Raw genomic sequence first — 23,437 nt, 5'->3', positions numbered from 1 at the left:
GAATCTAAATGTGGTATCAAATTCTGAGAAGTGGGGCATTTACGTTGTTATCGATAGTCTCTCTCAGGCGGGTGAGGTCCTCCATGGCAGCCTCCCAGTTCTGCATCAGGATCTCAGAGGCCAGCTTGCCCCACAGAGAGTTCAGGGCATTCCTGTCTGTAGCCGGGACCTTGGGAACAGACACGGTGCAGAGTTAAAACCTGGAGCAAACAACACTACAACATACAAAACAAACTGTTTTTCTATATTTTCCTTATACGGTTTGGCGGTCATACACAGTGAGACTGGGCCACTACGTGCTCGGCTTTAGTGGCACTGCTGCATGGTGCAGTCACTTTTCTTATTTATGCTGGATAAATGGATTAAATTATGTCATCCCAAGGGAATGGGACTTGACAGAAAAAGAGAAATGGATCATGAAAGACTGTTTAGCTTTTAATAAAACTAAATTGCTGCACTTTTAGATACTACAACCACTGCATTGCAGTTGACCAGAGAGTTTCATACTAGATTACCACATTAAATAACCGCCAAATATTCCTATATTTGGAGCACGTGTGTCACTATGCTGTCTGAATAGTTTGCTGGAACTAAAACATTTTGGTTTCAGTTGAGTTTACTTAGTTCATAGGGTAATGCTGAAGGTCTTCAAAACTAATGCCATATCAGCAATGACAGACTTAGAATCAATGTCTGAATCATAGGTTACTATATGGGCGTAGTTACAGCAAGCATTTCAAATACCATGTGTCCTGTTTGCAGTTAGGAGTATCCCAGCAATTTAGTATTATGGTTCCATAAAATTGGGGAACACACAACAGACAAAAGAATGGTCAATGTGATGTAGCAGAGGTCCAGATATCCTGACTTTACCATGACACAGCAGTGGTCAAATGCATCACTGTTAGTATTAAAAAAGAATGAATTTATATCAACAACAAAAATTATAAAACAAATATTTGGGTCCTCCTACATTCCATATTTTTGCACACTTTGCTCCACTTCAGTCATGAGAATGATAATTGCAAGAATCTCCGCCCATTACATCCAGTAACTCTGGACAACTCTGTCGTTATCACAAGGTAATTAGGCTGAAATATGAACTGACGCTAACAAGACACATCTTTGTGAGGATAATCACTCTCAAAAATGTGGCAGGCTACTGTTTCTGATTTTCAGAACAGACTAAAACAAACAAAAAGGAATCAGGTAATGAAACACAGGTTAAGAATGCCTCTGAACCTCAGCAAGCCAATCACTCTGTAGTGGACACTGGACTACACCCTAGGGCTCATGGGAAACTCTGTGCCACAGTAGTTCACGATAACACCAAACACCAGACGCAATGACATGAGTCAAGCAGGAAGTCAGGGTGGGTGTCTGCTGAGCGGCCAGAGGAGCCCAGATCCTAACCACACACCCCCGTATACCGTCGGACAGCCGCTGAAGTGGACTGTGAGACACGACAGATGTACGGAGGAAACACTAAAAAAAGAGCAGGTTTCCGTTGGTACCCCACAAATTGGTGAGATTATTCGGATATAGAGGTTATTTTTTTTAACTTGGCAACGACCAGTTACACTCTGATAACATTTCAACTGCTATAATATGAGGCGGTGGCAGGTCGGGGGAAAATATTTGGAAAATCTCCCGTAGTATTCCCCCAAAGGAGAACACAGTAAGGTGGTGTGTCCATCCATCCAGTAGAGTTTCTTTGATCACAGTGCCCAACTCAGGTCCATTATGAATGATTTTTTTTAAAGTGCAGAAGTCACAAGAAAGATCAGTATTGTAACAGCGAGAGAAAAAACTGGCTCCACTGCCAGCGTAAAGGTCAGCGTTTCATCTGCTGAAAGTGTTTTGTTTTGTTTGTTATTTTTTTTCCCTCTCTTGGAAGTCCCTGCCTGCTACGTTTGGCTGACCTCCAGGTCATTATGGCAGCTTTTCTACACACACACACAGTCTGGCTTTCACTAGTGGCCACGCTAGAAAAGTTTCAATACCTGGGTTTTTCCAGCAGTTACCTTAAGTTTCCATTGGTTTGTGAAATGGGCACATTTTCGCTGACTGACCAGCAACAATAAATTGACTGTGCTGGGGATCCGTCGGGATACTCAATCTTTATTCTTAACATTCAATCCCTGCATTAAGTGATGATATGAATAAGTTGCTCTTTTCGGGCTAGGCCACACTGTAACAAGACCTGAGGCATGGATTTTGCAAGGCTGGCTTCCTTCGTTTAATTGACTGGGTTTCCCACGTTAAATGACTTTATGGAGCCTCACCTCTCCCATACGGGGGAGGGAGAGACAGACAAGGGGCCTGTGAGGATGGGAGGTCCACAAAACACCGAAAAGAGGGGAGGGGGGAGAGCAGTATACAGACTCCCACTAATGAAATCCATTTCTACCTTTTCCTCATCTAAAAAGCCTCTTGCATTGTCAAGAGTAAGCAACAGATATCTAGTTACAGAGCCTGATCTGCCTGGAACTTAAAATGAGGGGTAAAACAATTTGAGGGGTAAAAAGAAAACAAAAAAATCGGTACTGGACTTCGAACAACATACCACAATTAAAGCAATTTTGGTTTATTTAGACTGAGTTGCAAAGCCATAAACAACTGTTGTTGGAACAGTGGGACATATCCGTTGCAAGCTTTTGAAGACTTTTCTTAATGCCTTTTTTTGGTAGGGAGTGGAAGTGGAAAGCTTGGGTGAATTTCCCGTCATCTTGTCTCGGATGCAACTCTTCCTTCTACAGATTTGAGCAGATCAGTGAAAAAGCCATCAAATGAAGTGCCCAACTGCTTTGGGTTAAGAGGGTTGTTTGTAGCGAAGAGGGTTCATCATCGCTCAGAGCCACTGCCAAGTTTTCCAGCATAGTGAATGTGCATGACTAGCCAGAGTCACTGACATCCGAAAGACAAGAGGCAACGCAGTGCGGTATCAAATGCCAATTAGAATAGGAACAAAAGATGGTCTTAATGTTTTTCACTCTAATGAATAGACAAAATGTTGATCTTATTCTTGCCCATTCTTTCAGGGCTGGGTTTGGCATGAGTCCTTGCCTTACCGCAAAGCTAAATGCTGAACCAAAGACAAACAAAAAGCAGGAGGACAAGTGAGTGACACTTGGAAACCACTGACTATGCAGACTGGTTCCACTGGTCATTATAAGACATTCAGTTGGGTTGAATTCACTAACACTTGATGCAAGATAACACCAAAGCAGTCAAATAGAGCTATATTCCCACTGGAAATTTGGTGTTATTTCAAATGGAGCAATACTCTAAATCAACAGGGGTGTAGCTATAAGCCTGAAGATGCCCTACATGTGACCTTGAAGGCAGCTTCAGAGAAGGCAACAACTGACGCCACCCAGGCGCTGCTGCTTGCATAGTTAATGATGGAATCACCTTGGATACAGACCTCATAGTTGCTGTATAGTTCACACCACTTGGCAACTTCACAGTATAGAACTCTGCGGTTGTGATAGTCAATGTGTAAAAAGTCCAGACATTTGATTTCTCTCCCCATTTCCTGGTTCCATTGGTGAGGAACAAAACAAGTTTATAACTTATTTTGAAAACTGTTGTGAAGGTGGCAATTCTGAATATCTGAGTCACTAACTGAATCCCCATTTCCCTTTCACACATGTAGCAACAACAACAGAAGATTGTTCATGTCAGACGCATTTTCACCTACTGGAAATATTCCGTGCGCGGGGTTAGCGCCTGAATTGAGCGTGCAGGAGGCAGGACATCGCGGTTACGCAGCCAGTTCGTAATTTTGGTCATAAACAACCAAAGTCTCTTGCCGCTCCTTGAATGTCTGATGATTTTGGCGTCGGCCCTTACCGACAGAAGTCCCTGAATCTTGTTATCTCTCCAGTTTGTCATTTTCTTTGGCATCTTCGTGTAAATGACCCTTCTTCAAACTTGGATGTTTGTATTCTACCGGTCCAAACTGATTCAGACATTTGCATTCTCACATACAGCTCCTCCTGGTGATGTCTAGATAAGTTCAGGGTTGCTTAGGTCTGGTCACTTGCAGGGGCGCAGTGCTTCAAAGCAACTGGAAACGTGCCACGGGGTCTAGTCAGCAGCAGATCAGCGCCTGCTATAAACTTCTAGTTTGAAGGCACCTTGAACCTAAATAGTAGTTGTTTCTTGACATGTTCGCTACTCAGGGAATTTCCACCTCGCCAAAAATACAGATTACTGCAGAGATGCAGCTAGCTGTACTAGCCTACCTCTAATTTTGTAATCAAAGAAAATCCTAGTGCAGAAGATAAAGCTTAACAGCTAATAGGGCTGGGACGATACTCCTCCCGATTTGATACTATCGCGACACTTGGGCGCAGATTCAATATATATTTAGATTTTTAAGTATTGCGATTGCATGTAATGCTTTTTACTTCTGGTGAATATAATCCAATCTATCTTATTTCCATGTTTGTATTTTGTATATACAGTTCCCTTTGTTAACACCTTATTTTGAAAACGTAGTCACACATGTATACTTCCGCTGTTTTTGCCAAGACTGTCGCTAGATCTGAGCTCTCCTAGTCAGCTCCGTTCTCTTTATACATCCATAGTCAGCTCCGTCGGGGCTGTTTGAATTTATTTAACATAAATCAGTATATGGGTGCTCTACAGTTGTAGCGTCTGACGATTTTGACCACGGAGATGAGAGGGACGACTGGCAATGTGTGAAACCCAAAGTGTTTCCATGCTGATATGTGTAGTGTTTACCACTTTGGATTTAAAATGTGAGGGTGCAGGTTGTATTCACGTGGACCCTCCGCGGTTTTCTACTTTTTCGTTTCAGCCGGCTGCGGTTTGTTTTGTTTTTGACAGATACGGAACGGATATGACGTCACATTACTCAGACTACAACAATAAAAGCAGTAACTTCCTTCTAACTCCGCATAGACTCAAATTAAATAATTACATAGTTTCTGGCATTAAAAAAAATCCATATAAAAAAAAAAAGAAAAAAAGAAATCGCAAAACATAAGATAGGATCATGGATGACTTTTTTAACAATCTAAAAAAGAATCCTAAAAGATGAGGCGGCACCTTTCACACAATTAAAACTCCATATTATCTAATGTCAATGTGGCAAAACTCTTCTTTTATGACCCAGGCCACTGTAAGGTTTTCAAGTCTGAGAAGCAGCAGCCCTTGCAGTCGAGCTGCACCTAGCCCATTCACTGCCCAGTTCATCTTTCACTCATTTCTGAGGGCAAAGGGAGAGAAGCCACAAATGCCAGAACCCAGGCAACAAGTTTCTTTGTTTATAGAGGAAGTAGGGAGTGTGCAAGTGCACTGACAAGAATACTGCCAGTACTCTCTGTGAACTATAATTATCCTCCTCTGCAAAACATACTTTGGCATTATTTGACATTTAAAAACACTTGAAAATTATTTAATCAAACTCTTTGTGTTGTGTAGAGTTGTCTTTTTCCTCCAGGTCGCTGTTTTAAATTCAGGTAAGAAAGAGCAGTCTAATGAAGTGCATACGTGCACGGCCTCCCTGAAACACCTTGCAAAATGTGTGCAACCCTCTTGAAGCTAACTAAGAGATGCCTTGCATAACTTAAGCACACCCCATAAGCTCAGAAGTCGTGACAAGGGACTCTCTGGCCACAGCACTCAAATCAATAAGCTGTCTGCTGAGGCCCGCCCCGTGAGAAGACTACAGACAGATTATGCAGTCCACCACTGATCACTTGGCCCAGTAAAACATCCTACTCAAGTCCTAGAGCAGCAGTCTCCCCCTAATACACAAGACGTGCAGGGAATTGAACAGGCAATGACGTAAGCTTTTCACATTCAATTACTTCTAAGTGTTCTTTTCCTCTCCTATGCAAGCATTGGCCTTTTGAGGAATTAAAACAATCTGGCAAACATAATGTGATGTTCAATTTTAACATGTCAGACAAATGCCTTAAGCCAGTATATAAATGGGGATAGTAAAATACCACAGACACTCTGATGAGTGAGGTAAAGCGTATAGTTATCAGCAAACATCACTATTAATGTTAACTGGTATTGAACATCAATGACGAACGCTGAAAACTTACCAGGACACGGAAGAAGTAGAGGTATTCTGCAGCACCAGAGTAGTTTCCACACTCGTACTGGAACTTGGCATATCTGTACAGCGTGTCCAAGTACTCCTGACGGAACTTCAAGAGAAATACGAGAGTATCAATATCACAAACAGAGAAAATGTGAATCGTTGTCAGACCAAGTCAAAACAATACATATTTTCAAATCAAACATTGTGCTTACGCTGTAATCTCATGCAGCTGTGGCGCCTAAGGAAATCCCAGTTTTGTGTCATATACATTGGTGATTCAGGGTTAGGGTGAAACATCATAAAAACTTCTCAAACATCTGGGCTACATCAAATATATTTTACATCATTGTAACTAAATTGCACATCTAATTTTAATTTCGTATTTGTAGCAGTAACCTAATTTTCCCTGCTGTGGTGGCACACCACTGCTAAATGAATATAGAGTAAACACTGCTATAGCATATCAGTGGTATTTTGCCATGAACGGCAAAATAATATTTAACTTTTGTGACAAATCTGCCAAGAAGTGGTCATGTGAACTGAATTAGAAATGCATACGTATATATAGGGCTATCATTTCAAGCCTACTTGTCTTCCTATATTTAACTGTCCTTCCTGTTGTCCAGTATCTCACAGCTGTGTGCACTGACGTCAGGCCATTCACTAAGAATCAGTACAACTGTGACAGGCAGTGGGTGCTCCGGGCCGCCCAAGCCTTTCCCACAGCATGCTGAGGGGCCCCGGGCCTGGGCTGTGTGGAGGTGCAGTGAGGACAGCATGCAGGTCAGCTGGATACCGGAGTGGGAGGGACCGACGGAGGGGAGGGTAAGAAGCCAAACATCACGGTAAATATAGAACCTCCGGCATTCTTGCGGCTCTATCCACGAGTCCCGAGCTACTCCGTTTATTCTTAACAATTCACCACAGAATGTAAATGTCCGCAGAATTTGTGCAAGCCATACAAACCCCGAAAATGAGTTAAGGGTTTTGGGAAGTAATTCTGCATTTCCATGCTTGGACTGCCCCTCCCACTTCGCCCCTAAAACAACCATGGGTTCACACAAGAGCCATGGGAAAAGCAGTGAAGAAGTGAGACGTCAGCAAATCAAGCCAACTTACGTTATGTTTTTCTGCCAAGTAGTCAAAGAGCATTCGTCCATCTCTGAAAAAAAAGAAGAAAGCGAGTCAGTTTCTGTAGTTAGAGGCCATTTAACTTGAGTCGCCGTTTGGCTGACATCCTGGTGTTTGGAGTCTCGTTCAGGTATATTTTTCCACTTCTGGTCTAAATCAAGAGCTGTACACAAATGAAGAGCATTTCACTTTTAAAACAGTGCGATGGGCCGTTTATTACATTTGGTTTGGCTACTACAAATCTATGCTAGCCATGTCTAACAAACTATGTCTGGTGAAGAAAGTGAATACTGATTTCTCAGCACAGCCTTTGAGTCTCTGTGGCTTTGTCAAAATAAAGGTATGCAACTGTTGTATCCCAACAACATTTTACAACTTTGCCTGTAACCTAAAAGCTTTGCTATTTATGTGGAAACCACATTGCAACTATGTGTGTTTCTATGGTATGTTCACTTCTATAATGTGAATGAATGAGTGTGTATTTGCTGCCACGTGTGTGATGTGTGTTACGTGAATCTCATTTAGGCTGAGGCAGGATTCTTCACTGCTTTGGGGCAGGCTGTCTTGACACCGATACCAAATATCTTATATTTTGCTTTGCACTTGTTATGAGATTTAGATGAGAGTCAGCTGCTGAGCTGTCCAACAAGTGGCAACTGTTCATGGAAAAGTCTGCACAGCATTACTGCCACCTTCTGCACTGAAAAAGTCAAGGAGCCATGTTGACTCAAAAACCCAAAAGTGGTTTTCATAGCTTTAACAAGTCCAAACAAATGAGAACATACATCATAGATCACCCAAATGGTGATCGTAATCCACAGAGTGTTTTATAATGACAGATTGTTTATAGATATGGTACTAACATGATTTATTATAATAGCTGGGCTTGGTTTCTGGCTTCAGTAGTTGTCCAAATAAAGCCTGGTAAGGCATATAGGCCTATTAGCTAACTGTTCAATAAAAGTACTTAGACCATTAGGTTCTATTACCCAGTAAAATGCTTTGTGGATCTGTGTGTATTAACCCCAACGGACAGGGCACTGGGATTCAAATATCAACCCATTTCTCATTTCCAGCACTGGATGATCCTCCTAATGCAGAAATAATGTTAAAAACAAGCGACGGCATCAAGCATAATTTAGGTCGTAATGGTGGAATAAAAGTGATGCATGTCCTTTGGCTTGAGAAAGAATTCTTCATTGACCCCAGATGAGTTTCCTATTGTTTTACAAATCCTATGGTTTGAAGAAAAAATAATGCATAACTTAAGACAGACACATGACTCCTCATCCAAAAAGGGAAATTTCCTCTTTACTTCATCCTGACAGCAAAATAACAATAACAGACATGTGCTAAGTCAATGTTGCCATTATCAGGCTTCAAATCTCACATAACAGTTCCTACAAATCGGTGTCTTAAACAAACAAATATCTACAGCCCAACTAAAACAATATAACAAACAGTATCAAATGGAAAATACTTTTGATTAACTGTACACACTCTTGCCAAGAAACAAAGGAAAGGATAAAGACCCAATTTGACCAAACTATTTTAATCACTGTATACGACAAAACAGTCTTAATAAAGTTAACCACAACATCTTGCGTCGGTCTCTTTTTACGTCTGTTTTTGCTGACTTTGCTCACAAAAGTCCTAAAAAGACTTAATACATTTTTCATTCAAAATGCAGCTCCATGCAATCTACAAAATCCCTCTGCAATGCTGCTATGCAGTCTACGGTTTCAAATAACAGGTTTTTATAATCCCAGAATCGTGGCCAGATATAAACATCACAACCTCACTGATGTCGCATTCACACCAAGAGTTGGACCGCCGGGATCATTTGTGTTCATCCGCGTTACTCGCCTTAGACGCGCCGGAGAGGAGAAAGGGCTTGTTTACATTGATCACAACAACTTTTCTTTACGCCATTTCCGCCATCAACCATGGAAGAAATAACCACTGTTGCTGCTTTGTACATGTTGTGGAAGTCCCAGATATGTTAAAAAACCAAACGCCGTTGTGTCTGGGTTTATAACATTCTCCCGGCGGTCATTGCACTGACTGTATCTAGCAAGCCATACGTCGCTTGCAGTATGAACCCAAAATAAACAGATTGTGCTGTCAATTGCAATAAACGAATCAGAAGTATGCCGAAATAACTACATAATAATGACGATTTGTAAAGTAAGTCTGAATTCATGCTTTGGACGGTCTGTCTGCAAGACGATAAGCAAACAACTTTTAAAATGCTTGTTTCCTGAATGGAGTTCTGATCGATTAGCGTTAGGCTATGCTAACATTGTAGCTGCTCCATCAACATTCAGCGTCATCTAGGCATAAATACGGCAGCAACGTTGTTGTAAACGGATCAAAAGTATGCTGAAATGACAACATAATGATGCAGATTTATAAAAGTATGAAGTCATGCTTTGTCAGGTCTGTTCGCAAGACGACAAGCAAACAACTTTTAAATTGCTTGTTTTCTGAATTGAGTTCGGATCGACCAGTGCCAGGCTATGACAGTGTAGCTGCTCCATCAACACTCAACACAATATCATCTAGGCATAAATATGGCAGCAACGTTGTTTATACTATAGACATATACACATACATTTATACACAGAGTTTCATCCAGTCTCTGTATAAATATGATTTACTATCTTAGCTCTGGGTGCATGCAAACGGCCACAATATGTTTGTCCTCTATCTCTGATTCAACAACGTAAGGATGTAAGTGATGACAGCAGGAGAATCTCAATGCTGATAGGCTTTCGCGACACAGCTTCACGTGAATTTCTCGCTCAAATTGAAATAACTGAACCCCTGCAAATACATGAATTTCGCGTTGCGTCACTCATGTCGACTCTGTATGTAATCGGGCAGCGCAAAAAGTTTGCTTTGCGCTTGGTGTGAATGCGTCATAAGGCTAATGATGCCCTTCATGAAAATCTATTTTGGGATAATGATTAAATAAGGAGGCAATATACTACTTTTGATTAAAAGACTTTACCTGGTGGACTGCATCTGCCTCGTTGTCTCTGGGTCCTCAAACATTTTCACAATGGGTTCTGTCTCTGACTGCAGCTGCTTCAGCTGGGCCACAACCTCTGTCCTCTTCTCCCTTAGAGCTGACACAGGGAGGATAAAGAAAGTCATTAGCTACAGCAACTCCATAAACCAACATGTACACGGTCTGCGCCCCAGCACTGAAAACGCAGTGAAACAAAGTTTACTGCTAAATCAATTCTGAATGGAGTGAGTGGTGGAGTGCAGTAACACTTTATGATTTCTATCAAGCAACATTAATACCTTCCTTGGTTGTGTGTGTGTTATTTCATGAGAAATGGGGATGACGACTGATATCCACCAAGCGTTAACACTTACTATGCGGAATTTCCTTGTCTAAATAAAGGCTTCTGTACACGTCCATGGCGAAGTCCACCATGTTTGTGTCACTGAGGAGGTCCAGTTTTCCATGAAGCAGCTCCTGCTCATTGTAGATCTAAGATACAGGACAAATAATAGAAAACAGAGGTGAGGGGGGGGGTGTACATTATTATCATCTAACCAGGAGGTTCTGATAAAGTTACAAAGAATCCACCAGACAAGCAGGGGTGGGTAATAACTTGTTACAAGTACCGCAAAAGAGTAAATATTTAGGTATTTTTTTGAGGAACGGTAACTTTTCACGTTCCTTTTTTTAAACCGCACTTTTACTTTTTACTCAACTATTTTTTTTGGGCAGTAAGGAACTTTTATCTTCGCTACATTTGCCATTTATACCTTTGTTACAACTAGTCTGTTATTTACAGTACAATGTATTTTGCTAAATTAACCAAAATGAGCGACGTGCACGCGGCTACGCAGGAGATCTTTAACCGCCCTTCCTTGCGGTAGACATGCGCTTGCGCCAGGTATCAATGAGCTGGGCAAATGCAAAAACGTAGAAAATCAGGCAAATATCTTTTCAATTCAAGGTTTGGTTGTTCTACTAATGTAACTCAAATCAGTAAATGCAAACTATGCCACTGGTGGCCATGTTGGAAAACAGTATTGCCCCCAAAGCCGGCAGAAATACATTCACTTTCCATTAATGGCATATTAAAAGCGTATTTAGTGTATTCAGAACAAATGTAGGCTACACACTGTATAAACATCTAAGTCAGATGATCACAGTACTGATTCTGATATATTATAACAGAATCCTCTCATTGCGCAGAACAGGGATTTTGATGGAAATTAGCCAATTTCTTTTCCCTAATTCACATTGGTTGCATTTTTTTTTTATAGCGACGATGCCCAATGGGGAATTCATGCTGATAAAACTGATATTGGCTTTCACTCAGTAGGCTACCAGTTGTAATTTATTCAGGAAACAATAAAGCTTGAGAAGCACAGGAAGAGAGCAAACATGGATGGATGAAGCAGTCCTTTTGGGTTTTACGCGTGACGAACAGGTCTCTTTTTTAGGCTTACCTTACTCATATAAACAATGGGCTGCTCCCATGTTAATTGCCATAATAATTCTTTGCACTTATGTTCATAGATGCTTTAGGAATAATCATATTGTATTGGGTGCCTATGCTATTAGAGAAGGCAAATCATAGGCAGCACCCTTCATATCACATCAAGTTGATTGGTTGGCTACATGTCCATATCAAGATAACAGATTCAGGCAACAATAGTAGGTTAGGGAACTAGCAAGTATGATATTTTAAAGTGATGCTATCGATACCTTCATGTAGATAAAAGATAAGTAGGTAAAATAATTGTATTAAACAGATATAGTTAAATTAGAGCTATTCAGCACGCAAAGCAAAGTGCATAGAAATAAAAAGAGACTTGCGACCTGACTTGGACTCTAGCTCAAAGACTTGGACTTGAATAAAATGACTTGTGAAGATCTCTGGCCCGCACACACTAAGGTTAAACAATATTAAAACACAAAGTTACTTGTACTTTGAGTAGTTTATTGACCAAGTAACATACTTTTACTTAAGTATGTTTGTCAAATGGAAATCTTTTGGGGTAACTTTTAGCTTACTTGAGCAAGTTTCATATGGGAGTAACCTTTTAACATTACTTTAGTAAACATTTTCTCTAATGTCACCCTGCTTTAAATCGCCTACAGGTGGTTCAAAATGCAGTGGCCAGGTTATTAATTATCCATTGGCTCCCTGTAAAATTCAGAATCAACTTTAAGATCTTGCTAATTACATTTGGGCACTGCATGACCTCGCCCCCAGTTACATTTCTGATCTCTTAGTTCCATATTCGACCTGTCCAACACTTCGATCCTCTAATCTCGGCCTTTTATCCATCCCCCGCTCAACCTGCATAACAAAAGGTGATCAGGCGTTTTCTGTTTCAGCCCCCCCAACTCTCTGGAATTACAAAAGGTGATAGGGCGTTTTCTGTTTTACCTCCCCCCCCTATCTCTTAGAGCTGATGAATCTCTGGACTGTTTTAAGTGGCTCCTAAAAACCAATCTCTCTATAGGCAAGCCTTTCTATAGGCCTCATCCACATGTGTGTTTGTTTGATCTGTTTCTCATTGTTTCTGTGTTTCATATTGTAATTTTCCCTTGATTTCATCATTGTTTGATGTTTCATTTGTTTGTGAAGCTCTTTGTAACGGTGTGTTTTAATAGTTGCTATATAAATAAAGCTTTACTTACTTACTCTAGTGTTACTCACAACTGCAGACAAGACAGAATGGCATTATGACTATAAGCTCATGTGAGTTATTATAACAACGTTCATCTTAACTTACGACAGTGATGATAGTCACTGCTGACCAGCTCAGCGGATCCTAACAGTTACAGTCAGTGATAAAGTAGCTAAGTGTTAGCTCTCTGATTCAACCTAACGGTAGAGGTTAGCTAGCCAATGCTAACGATACTTTGACTGAAACTGGCGGCTCTCTGCTGCCCTATGAGTTATCAACAATGTTGATAACGGTTTTCCAAGTGTTTTATTATATACAACTGTTAAGCGATACGTCCCAACAGCTGTTGTTACGTTATTATAACAAATGAAGCATTGTTCTGCTTCCAGCTGTTAGCATCGCCCGAGAGAGTCAAGTTATGATTGTTTCATTTCACAGTATTTAAGCTATCTAACTGGGCGGCAAAACCGCTGACCTGCAGGGTGTTAGCGGCTAACGTGTATGGGAGCACCACATGATAAATGTGTTCAACCGAAGTGGTACCGTACAAGCCGGTTCTACCGAGTTTATGAAAGGCGCTCTCCTACAATCATGTGAATCTGAAACAACGCGTGGCTGCTCAGCCATTGTAAAGTTAATCACAATAAAAGTAGGACTTCCGATAATAGATTTTCAATGTAAAAAATACTTTGAAATCTTTTAGGTGTTATATCGTGATGTTTTCATAATAATTGCTTGTATGTTCAATACAGACGTCGATCTAATCGTTTAAGCGTTGTTCTGCAATTTCTTTTGTTCTATTTACTCCCACAATACTCGTTTTTAGTGGAAGATTAAGTGTTTTGGCGCTTTTATTTTGAAGGCACAGGCTATATTTCCGGGTTCACTCCGGTTAAATGTGGCTACTTTACACAGCTACAGAAAATGTGACCAGCTCCCCGACACGAACACGGCTTTTAAAACCGTTTAAAAAGCCGAATATAGTTTCTTGAAATAACAAAAAAGTGTAACGAAATGTTTACATGTTAATATAATTCTTACCTCTTTTACAGACAGGAACTCTAGTAGAGGAAAAACGAGATGACGGTCTAAAAAGTGGGCAATTTTGGTGGTGAGGTCGTATTCCGCCATCTTTGCTCCGGTGAAAGGGAAACGGAAGTGTGTTGCTCATCGTGTTGCTGCTCTGTGTGAAGAGGGACTGACCAATCAGCGACGTCCTCAACATCCCCCAATAAGAAATGCTGGAAAAAGACTTATGATGCTGATTTAACAGGGGGAATGATGGTAGATAGGTAGATAGATAGATAGATAGATAGATAGATAGATAGATAGATAGATAGACATCTTCCTTTCAATTACTTAATTTAATAATATTAATAATATTATAATATATTTTATTGTGCTTTTGTATGTATTTTATTAAGCTATATGTAATGTTCTGTGTTTTATTTGGACCCTGTCTTATATATATATATAGATAGATAGATAGATAGATATATACTGTATATATAGATATATAAACATATATATATAATATTATATGTAATATTATAATATAATATTACATATAATATTATATATAATTATACAACAAAAGAGAAAGGGACTTGAGCTTCACTAACATTTTTACCCTTTCATTCTTGTGTATGGAAATGTGGATTCTTTTTTTTTTGCTTCATTGGTTTCTCAGAAGGATGCATGACTGAGACTTGTAAACCTTTCAAAATTCTCATAATTTCCTTGTGGTGTTGATACAGTGAAACATTTCATTTATAAAGAGGATTCCAAGTGAACTACTTGTTGAATTTGAAAACATAGGCTTTCCTCCAGACACCAATATTTTTTTTTCTAAAAGCCTGTGTGTTACTGTGAATGACTTCTTCATGAGACTAAAACCATTTCAGGGGAAATACAGTCATGATGAACCCACACTCACGAGCCTGCTAAATTTGAATGAAAACAACCAGATCATTTCCAATCATTTGATTTTCCACAAGGTTAGAATGTCTTCACTGTGCATCTGAACCATCCTCCTTTCTTTACTCCAGCAGCTTTCTCATAAAGGTGCCCATGTGTTGACCATACCCGGCCTGGCGACAGCCAATATCAGCTACTAAATGGCCCATTTCTAATAGGTTTCACTACCTTGTTTTCTTGACAACCGCACGGACGGCACTGTCTTGTGTCCTCACACAATTCTTCCCTTGTTACCACTGGACTCTCTCTCCTCCACTCCCACTTCTCCCTGCCGCCTGATGGCAGGTAGAAATGAGTCATAAACAGACACCACTCACCATGCAGTTACTGTTTTACTGGGTGCTGCTGACACAGTCAGCTCTGGCTCAGTGGCAGCTCGCTTAAAATGAGAAAAAAAGAGAAAACAGCGTTTGCTCTGCTGAAGCCTCCTTTGTGTTGTCTGCTTCATTTCAGGAAAGGTTTTGCAGTAAAAAGAGTCAACCATACAATCATTTGGTCAGTTTGGCAAGTATCATTGGGGAATATATCTTTATTAGTTCATTCATAGATTTAATTCAAATATTTAAAAGCTCAGCCAGTTTGGCCGCTGCTAAGTTGGCTTTATAAGGTTACAATGAAACACTTTTTACTATAGTTTTCATGAGCTAGTATGCATACAATATATGCATTTTTTCATGTTCATGTCTTCTTGCTGTGTGCGTAGTATTATTCTTTCACTTGTGCATTCCTGCTCAGTATTTTCTTGAAGTATTTGAAAGATTCATTATGTTAAAAATCCGATTTCTATTTCCCTTCTGTGTGTGATTGGGATATTTGATGTTTAAACTTCCTATTTTCCACCAGGAACCACACTAACAGTAAGTAACTACTTTTCTTTTTCATAATTAGGGATTGTACACAAAGTATTAGGGTTGGAGAGGGGGTCACAAAAAACAATGGAGGTGTTGTATTTTTCCTTGGGCTGAAGGACTGAATACTTTACCAGGTGTTTATCTGTCTGTGGACAGATTTTGTCGTAACAATGCAAGATGCAGTCATGAAACTTTACAGGTGTGAAGTGGCGCCAGAAGTGGGGAGGTAGGAAGTAGGAAAGGGGCCCTTTGTCCCCCCACTTTACGTCCCTGGCCCGATTTGGCGTTACGGCTGGTGTGCTCCCATCGCAAGATGGCCTCTATAGTTTATTTTATTTTTTGTCCTAAATCTAAATTTGATTTTATATTTGCATCAGTTAATGGTTATATAAATAGTTACATCAGATAAACAACTTCATGCTCAATGGTTCGTAAAGGTGTACTTTGCCATATACAGAGGACAACAGTTCTATCTCTATATGAGGGTTTCACCAATGTGAGGTGGTACATGTTAGAAGTTCCAATAAGATCTTATATACAAAAAATATAATAATGTAATATACCGGTAGTAAGATATTAAAGTATAAATTGGGGTACACTTTTAAACAAATTTTACCGGCTGGGTGGCAGTGGCTCAGGGGGTAGCACGGGTCGGCCCTTTAATCACAAGACTGGCGGTTCAATCCTCCTCCTGTCTGCATGTCGAAGTGTCCTTGAGCGAGACACTGAACCCCAATTTGCTCCCCGGGCGCTTCAAATCAGCCTGCTGCTCCTAAAAATACTTAGGATGGGTTAAATGCAGAGGTCAAATTTCCTGTCTGTCATGTATGTGATGATTAAAATAAAGTGTTTTTTCTTTTTCTTTTTACCAATTTAACACAATACAAACACATGTACAAATATCATTCTGACATGTTATGACCTTAGTTTTTTTATTTCTTTTTTTTGCAAAGATTCAACCCACCTCACCACACTAATAATTTTTGTACGCTCCCTTACCAAGCAGGAAAACCTCTGTGTCCTTCCAACCTTACTTTAGTGCAAAATGATCATAACCCAGTAATTGCTCCTCTGTGTAACATAAACACATGCAGTATATCGTCCATTTTCAGTGTAATTTGAGTTGGATTTTATGTGCAGGCAATAATACTGTTATTACACAATATTGAATTAGGAAGCAGCGGGAGGAATCTTCACCGGTCCAGGAGAAACCAACAAGCATTCTCAGATAGGTTAAACACCACAAGCTAAATCCAAAATGACATGAAACCGTGCATTTTAAACACTGATATGAAGGCCAAATTGCTTTGGTTTCTCTTGTTCCAACCAGACAATCTTCATTATTAAAAAAGGTGCTTAGGAGGTAGTATTTCGTATAAACATGTGCTTCTTCAGATTCTTCAGTTTCTTTCCTGACGCCACAATAGTGTTATTTTGCTGATAACATGCTGAACACACAAAAAACATGTTAAGTCCAGACTCCACTCTTTGAATATTCACTTTTCAAGACTTTCTCCTCCACAGAATATGTGTTTAGTTAATGTTGGGAGTGCTGTCATCTTTCTGTTCAAAACTAACCATTGTTCAGTTTTTATGTTTGCTAATAGAAGTCTTTGCGGGAGTGTGTGAAGAGTGCATATTGAAATTTGCAAACCCAACAATCCTAGTAGCCACTAAGCACCATTAAGGCCTGAACTATGCACAATCCATGTTTTAAAAGGTCCAGTGCCAGCTTGCTCATCCATCCACTTAGAGAAAAGCAAAGCTAAACCCATGAATTGCAGAGATTTGGGAAATGGGCAAGGGGTGATTAAGACAAACAATAGGCAATTTCCTGCTGGACACTCAGTAATATCTAGAGTATCAGCTATATTAATCATATGATGCTTTCAGACGCTGAGCAAACAAATAGGCTCATTTTCTTTGACCTCATGAAATAGCTGTGGCCATCACGGTGCGCAATTTACGCATGTGGCACAGCAGCGACAACTTCCTTATTTAATTCTTCTGATGTAAATGGAATAATGGAATTACAACTACAATAGTGGAATTACCACTTCGGGGTTGGTCACGTGATGCCAGTGAGCCCTAAGGCCCAATCCCAATGTCCCCCCGAAGGACTTAAACATTTACCAGGTGACCTTGAGGGTTCAGGGTTTGAGTGTGAGAAGCTGCGAGGGCTTGAAATGGTATAAATATGAACGGGACTGCACTTTGCAGTGACATATCATGTTACCTTGACGATGCCAATTGTGGGTTTTTATTCTATGTTTTTACTGCCTATTGGAACGTCTTCCAGGCTCTTGCTTTATGCAATGAGATGTCACTGTCAAAAAATCAATTTAATTGTTTTTGTCAGACTTCACTATGCAAAATTAAATGAAATGGTTGATGAATAAACTAGGTGTGTATGTCATGTTTTTTTACGTACCATCTTAAATCCTTAATGTTAATGTTTCTGTGCAAATTTTCTGTGCCTTAATTCCCTCAGGCAGAGTCTGCAGACACGTATGTATAAAGGGCTGCGAGAGAATCCTCAAGGACTTGACGATTTGACAGTGGGACAGGCCTAAACCCTCATAGACTTTGCGGGAACGCGCCTCAAAGTCTGTGAGTTCCGTGAGTGTGGACATTGGGATAGGGCCTAAAAGACTTTCCCATAGACATATGTTGGGAAAGAGATGTCTGTAAATCAGCGGGTATTTTTTTTTAAGTAAATCAACTTCCCAGTATGAACACTTTATTTAAATCATTAGGTCCTAAAAGTTGTAAAATGCACTAAAAGCCAAATTTATTTCCCTTCCTCCGTTCATGTGAATGAGCCCCAGTCTCACTTGACCTCCATGCAGAATTTCAGACTTTTAGGGGAAAAACTGTGGCCACCAAAGGTTGGGGAAATGTTTGTGTACAGACCGACTGACCGACCGACAGACCGACCGACCGACCGTCACAAGGGACTCAAGGTATCTGGCCACTTAGATAGATGTAATTTGCAATATCTGTCTCTGAAATTTCATCAATACAATGGAGGTGAATAGAATTTAGTTTGTGGTACAGCATTTTTTTAAAACTATATTTATAAAATTCAACAACAGCATCTCTTTCCAGAAACAGTGCCATTGCTACACATCCATCACCCAACCTCATTGGACAAAGGCTCCCCCTCCTCCCAAATGCCAATTTAACCCCTGCAAACAAGAAATAACATCTTTTTCAGGTCCTGCTATGCAGATTTTGTAACATTCAGACAGCGCCAGGCTAGCTGTTTCCCCTTGTTTCCAGTCTTTATGCTAAGCTAACCAGCTGCTTACTGTAGCTTCATATTTAGCTGGTATCAATCTTCTCATCTAACTCTCGGCAAGACAGCAAATGAGCGTACTTCCCAAAACGTTGAACCATTCCATTAAGGCCAAGGCTATGCAATTGTGCACAGTTACTGCAAGCTGATTGTTGTTTGTCAGATTCAACCTCTGTGAGGATACAGTTCACGGTGGTCTGCTCTCTAACATAACTATGACTTGGCCATGTTTCCGCAACTTTGTAATCTCCTCCTGCCAAGGTGCTTCTCAGTCAACCAACAGGGTGAATGTAAGTAATGATCCCAGCAACTCCCATAGCACCGAGCCAGGCCCGTGAATGAAGAGGTCTGGGCTAAATGCTTATCAAAACTTTAAACAAAACTCATAAAAGTTTAGTAAATATGAACAGTCATCCACCATTTCTGTCTCTGTAAATCAAAGCATATGTGTGCTTCTGAAAGCTGAACGGTTGCAGGCGGAGATGGCTTTGACCAGGTTCAATACAGGGATGCTGTCAGGAACACCAACACATTTCAGCATGCAAAACATTTATCCGTCATGCTATGTGTTTGTCTTGCAGAACATACTACTCGGCCTTAATGGGATAAACTTAAAGGGGCGCTGGAGGGAGGGGCCAAATATTCCACGAAAAACCTCAACTCTCCAGTTCCCTGAAAGCTTTCTTGGTCAACAAATGAATCCAAGAGAGGGAGAGGAGATGACAGTGCCAAAGACACCCACCACTGGCCTCACTCTAATATCTGTCAAAATATAAATCAATAAGACCTGAAGACAAATGACTCGCCGCTGGATGCTGCAAAGCCAAGCATCCCCTGCTCTGAATCCGAATTCCAGCATCTCATATGAATTTCAATGATTCTTCTGTAAACTTTTTAGTTATGCATCACCTCACTCCGAGTGCGTGTCAGGTTATAAATCAGCGGCCCGCACTCCTGACTCGGAGCCCAGTGCTGACTTCAGCACTGTCACACTCGATGGCGATGGGATGAAGGTTATCGACCGGGCCCATGGGCCAGAGAACGATACAATCTTCCAGCGAGCACCCAGTGGCACCAGACATGGCAGAACATCTGCGCAACACATGTCTGCTGCGCAACCAAGGCGTGACTTGTACTCACACACATCAGCGATGCAACACAGTCGATCAATATTTGACCCCTCTAATCCTTCCCCCAACAAGCTCCGCTCCCATGCTCGCTCCTCTTGTTATGCACAACTTCACTTTGCCTCTGCAATTTTCTTTGAAAACATGACATTACAGAGAGCATGGCGCTATCTCCAAATTTGCGGTCATGATTACATTCGTACCAGAAAAGAAAAGTGAAACTTGATAACTCCAGATTATGCTGTTTAGTTACAGGCTTCCACTGCACGGGGGGATTGGGATTTGAATATTCCTCTTCCTGCGGATTTTAAATTTCTGTAATAATTGCTATTGTGTGTATTTATGCAGTTAAGTGGAGGCCTCTGAATAAAACCGCTTTTGAAATGATGGAAAGAAAGTAAGGCCAGTGAACAAAAGACATGACTTCTATGAATGTCAAACCTCAACCTAGACCCCCTGAGAGGGTGTAGAAGTGCTTGATATTTCAAGTTGGAACCATACAAAACGTAAGGGTTGAATGAATGAACTTCACCAGCTGCCGCAATTTAGGATGGACATGATGTGATTCTTGGATATGAGAGAGAAAAAAAATTCAATAGTTGGCTCGGAGGTGTCAAAATTGTCACATCACTGCCAAATACTCTTTTAGAGATCAAACTTTCTCTTTAATATGACTGCATAAGACTGCATGAGGGTTATGTATGATTAGGCTCTAATGTGAAGTTCTCCAATATGACTTTTTTTTTTACTTCAATAAATTCCAGGAGGAGCACAGGAATGTGTTTGTTCATGTGGAAATGGTCTTCAAAGCTTGTAAGGAGGAGTGTTTCTATGGTTCTAAATTACCATCACTTCTCGTGATGAATGTGGCCTGATCACCTATGCTGAAGTCTTCCGGAGGTAATCTCACGCATGGAGATGTTAAATCCTTGTTCGAATTTAATGAGAAAGGACGATTGGCTATTAAAACCAATCTAGCAACACATAATATACTACATGTGGTAACACTCCAATCCACAACAAGCAATTGCGCTACTACACGGGGTGTCGGGGGAGCAATACATCCTAAGCTTCGTACTGTGTGAGTAACGTCAATTACCAGCGTGGTGCTGCTCTGACATGGGGCTGAATATTGTTCTTGGCAATGAAGCCAAGAGAGAGAAGAGCATGAGAGTGAGGAAGCCTAATTGTGATGTGCCATAATTTCCCGCTCAGGGCCTCTCACTCAGGATATGGGTGAGGTCAAAGGTGCAATAGAGGGAGTCCATCAGAGGCAAAGCGTGCTGAAGTCATCTGTACAGAGTTATTCGCGGTGAGGTGAAAGCAACTTGGTCAGACAGGGGACCTAATCAGATTTCAAAGTAAACACGGTGCCGCCGGCTCCAGAAGGCTGAGTCCAAACATTGTTGCTAATTGCATCTGTCTTCATTTTCCGCAACTCACTGTACAACACCAACGAAAAAGAAACCTAGATGGAACAAGAACTATTTCAAAACCGCAGAGAGCACCTCGAACTTACCTCAATTTTTAGTCTATAACTGTTCATTTTAGAGATTGCCAACTCTGATTGCTTCTGTCAGAAATCAAAATATAATGCCTGTGAAGTGTTTCTACTGGAATATTTTTTTATTTTTTTTTCATACATGGAGACTGAAAAGGAAAATATATATATGCTTGTCCCGTGTGCCATATGTGGGGGCTTCCAGAGCATGGAAACCTACGTAAGCACCAGTCAAGTAGTACAATTTGGGTTTTCAGATGGCTGCAATTGATCTCCCATATTGTGACATTTCTCTACAAGAGAGCTGCTCCAAGTTAAACAGGCGCCTTATGTCAGAGGCTTTTTTTTCACCACCACCACCACAGCTGCATCTCAAAGTTATAGACAGCTTGTTCACAGAGTGCTTTTACCATCATGTCCTGAAATCCCAAGAGTCACTGCCGCTGCATGGTGTTTATTGCAGGTCACTGTTAGGGCCCTGGCCTTCAGTGGCACCTTGGCAGACAGGGGAAAGCCCTCTGCCCCAAAGGACAGTGTATGATTGTTTTAATGTGGTTTCTTTGGTATTTTGTGTTCCAGCAAAAACCCAACCGCATATCAACTGACTGCCATGTGCAGACTTGGAAATTACAAGTGCACAGATCGCCAAAGCTGAGCGTAACTTAAACTGTACACTGTGTTATTATTTGTATCCCGGACAGAGATGATGACATTTCATCGTTCCCTCGTGCACTTGCCCATTACTGATGATGCTAAGCTGTTTTACAATATCAGTGTCCTTGAGAGAAAAAATAAACCTCCCCTTGTTGCCCTTTCGCAGTAGAACATCGACAAAGTATGCATAACAGTAGGCTATGTGTGCAGCGAGCAGCACTGGATATGACATCAGATCTCTGAAACGTCTCTGTAAGCAAGTCTGTGCTGAGTCCACATCAACAAGTGTGTAATGTGGTAAGAGAGAAGTGTGTAAGCAAGCATACACAGCGAGGGGATGAGATTCTCAGAGGCTCCTGAGGGAAATCAGGATAAAATGATAGATGTGCTCGGAAAGCACATTTCATATTTTTGGATGAAACTGATAGATTCTAGGCTCAGCCGACTGTCCTATCCAATACTTAGAAGGGGAATTATATAAAAATTGAAATGGAGAACGACACCATCTGGATTGTAAAGGTCTGCTGTTGCCTGCTAACCATCATGCTGCATGTTGCTGACCGCTGAACAGTGCAATGGCTACAATCACCTCCAGCTCAACATTGGAAAGACCAAGAAGCTGGTGGCGGACTTCCAAGAGCAAGAGGCCCCAAACTCCCATCATCATCCGAGGGGAGGAGGTGGAGGTGGTGGACACCTACAAGTTCCTGGGAGTACATATGAACAGTAAACTGGACTGGACTGACAACACCGAGGCCCTCTACAGGAAGGGACAGAGCAAACTGTTCTTCCTGAGGAGGCTCAGGTCTTTCAACGTGTGCAATAGGCTGCTGCAGATGTTTTACCAGTCTGTAGTAGCCAGTGTACTCTTCTTTGCCCTGGCATGTTGGGGGGGTAACACCAACTCAAGGGATGCCAACGAACTAAACAGGCTGGTGAGGAAGGCTAGCTCTGTGGTTGGATCTGAACTGGATGATCTGGAGGTGGTGGCAGAGGGCAGGATGAGGAGGAAGCTGGACGCTATCCTGGAGAACCCCTCCCATCCCCTCCATGATGAGCTAGTCAAGATGAGGAGCACCTTCAGCCACAGACTCATCCCCCTTCGGCACAACACAAAGCGCCTGGGTCAGTCCTTCATGCTAG

The 23,437-nt window shown here is 41.1% G+C and overlaps 1 protein-coding gene across 1 annotated transcript in view; it reads right to left on the bottom strand.

Moving 5' to 3' along the window:
• Positions 1 to 14,066, bottom strand: part of eif3ea (eukaryotic translation initiation factor 3, subunit E, a) — a 31,385-nt gene extending 17,319 nt beyond the window's left edge. Inside the window, exons 1-6 of the mRNA XM_037784157.1 lie at positions 13,928 to 14,066; positions 10,604 to 10,721; positions 10,230 to 10,347; positions 7,205 to 7,247; positions 6,087 to 6,191; positions 44 to 169 (exon numbers count right to left, since the gene is read on the bottom strand). Of these exons, the coding sequence (XP_037640085.1) occupies positions 44 to 169; positions 6,087 to 6,191; positions 7,205 to 7,247; positions 10,230 to 10,347; positions 10,604 to 10,721; positions 13,928 to 14,017 (600 nt within the window). The 5' untranslated portion in view covers positions 14,018 to 14,066. The remainder of the gene's footprint in view (positions 1 to 43; positions 170 to 6,086; positions 6,192 to 7,204; positions 7,248 to 10,229; positions 10,348 to 10,603; positions 10,722 to 13,927) is intronic.
• Between the last annotated feature and the right edge of the window lie 9,371 nt (positions 14,067 to 23,437).

Source organism: Sebastes umbrosus, chromosome 11 (assembly GCF_015220745.1).
Source record: "Sebastes umbrosus isolate fSebUmb1 chromosome 11, fSebUmb1.pri, whole genome shotgun sequence".
Classification (NCBI taxonomy): Eukaryota; Metazoa; Chordata; class Actinopteri; order Perciformes; family Sebastidae; genus Sebastes; species Sebastes umbrosus.
Note: the sequence above shows the minus strand (reverse complement) of the source record. Positions and strands in the feature narration are given on the sequence as shown.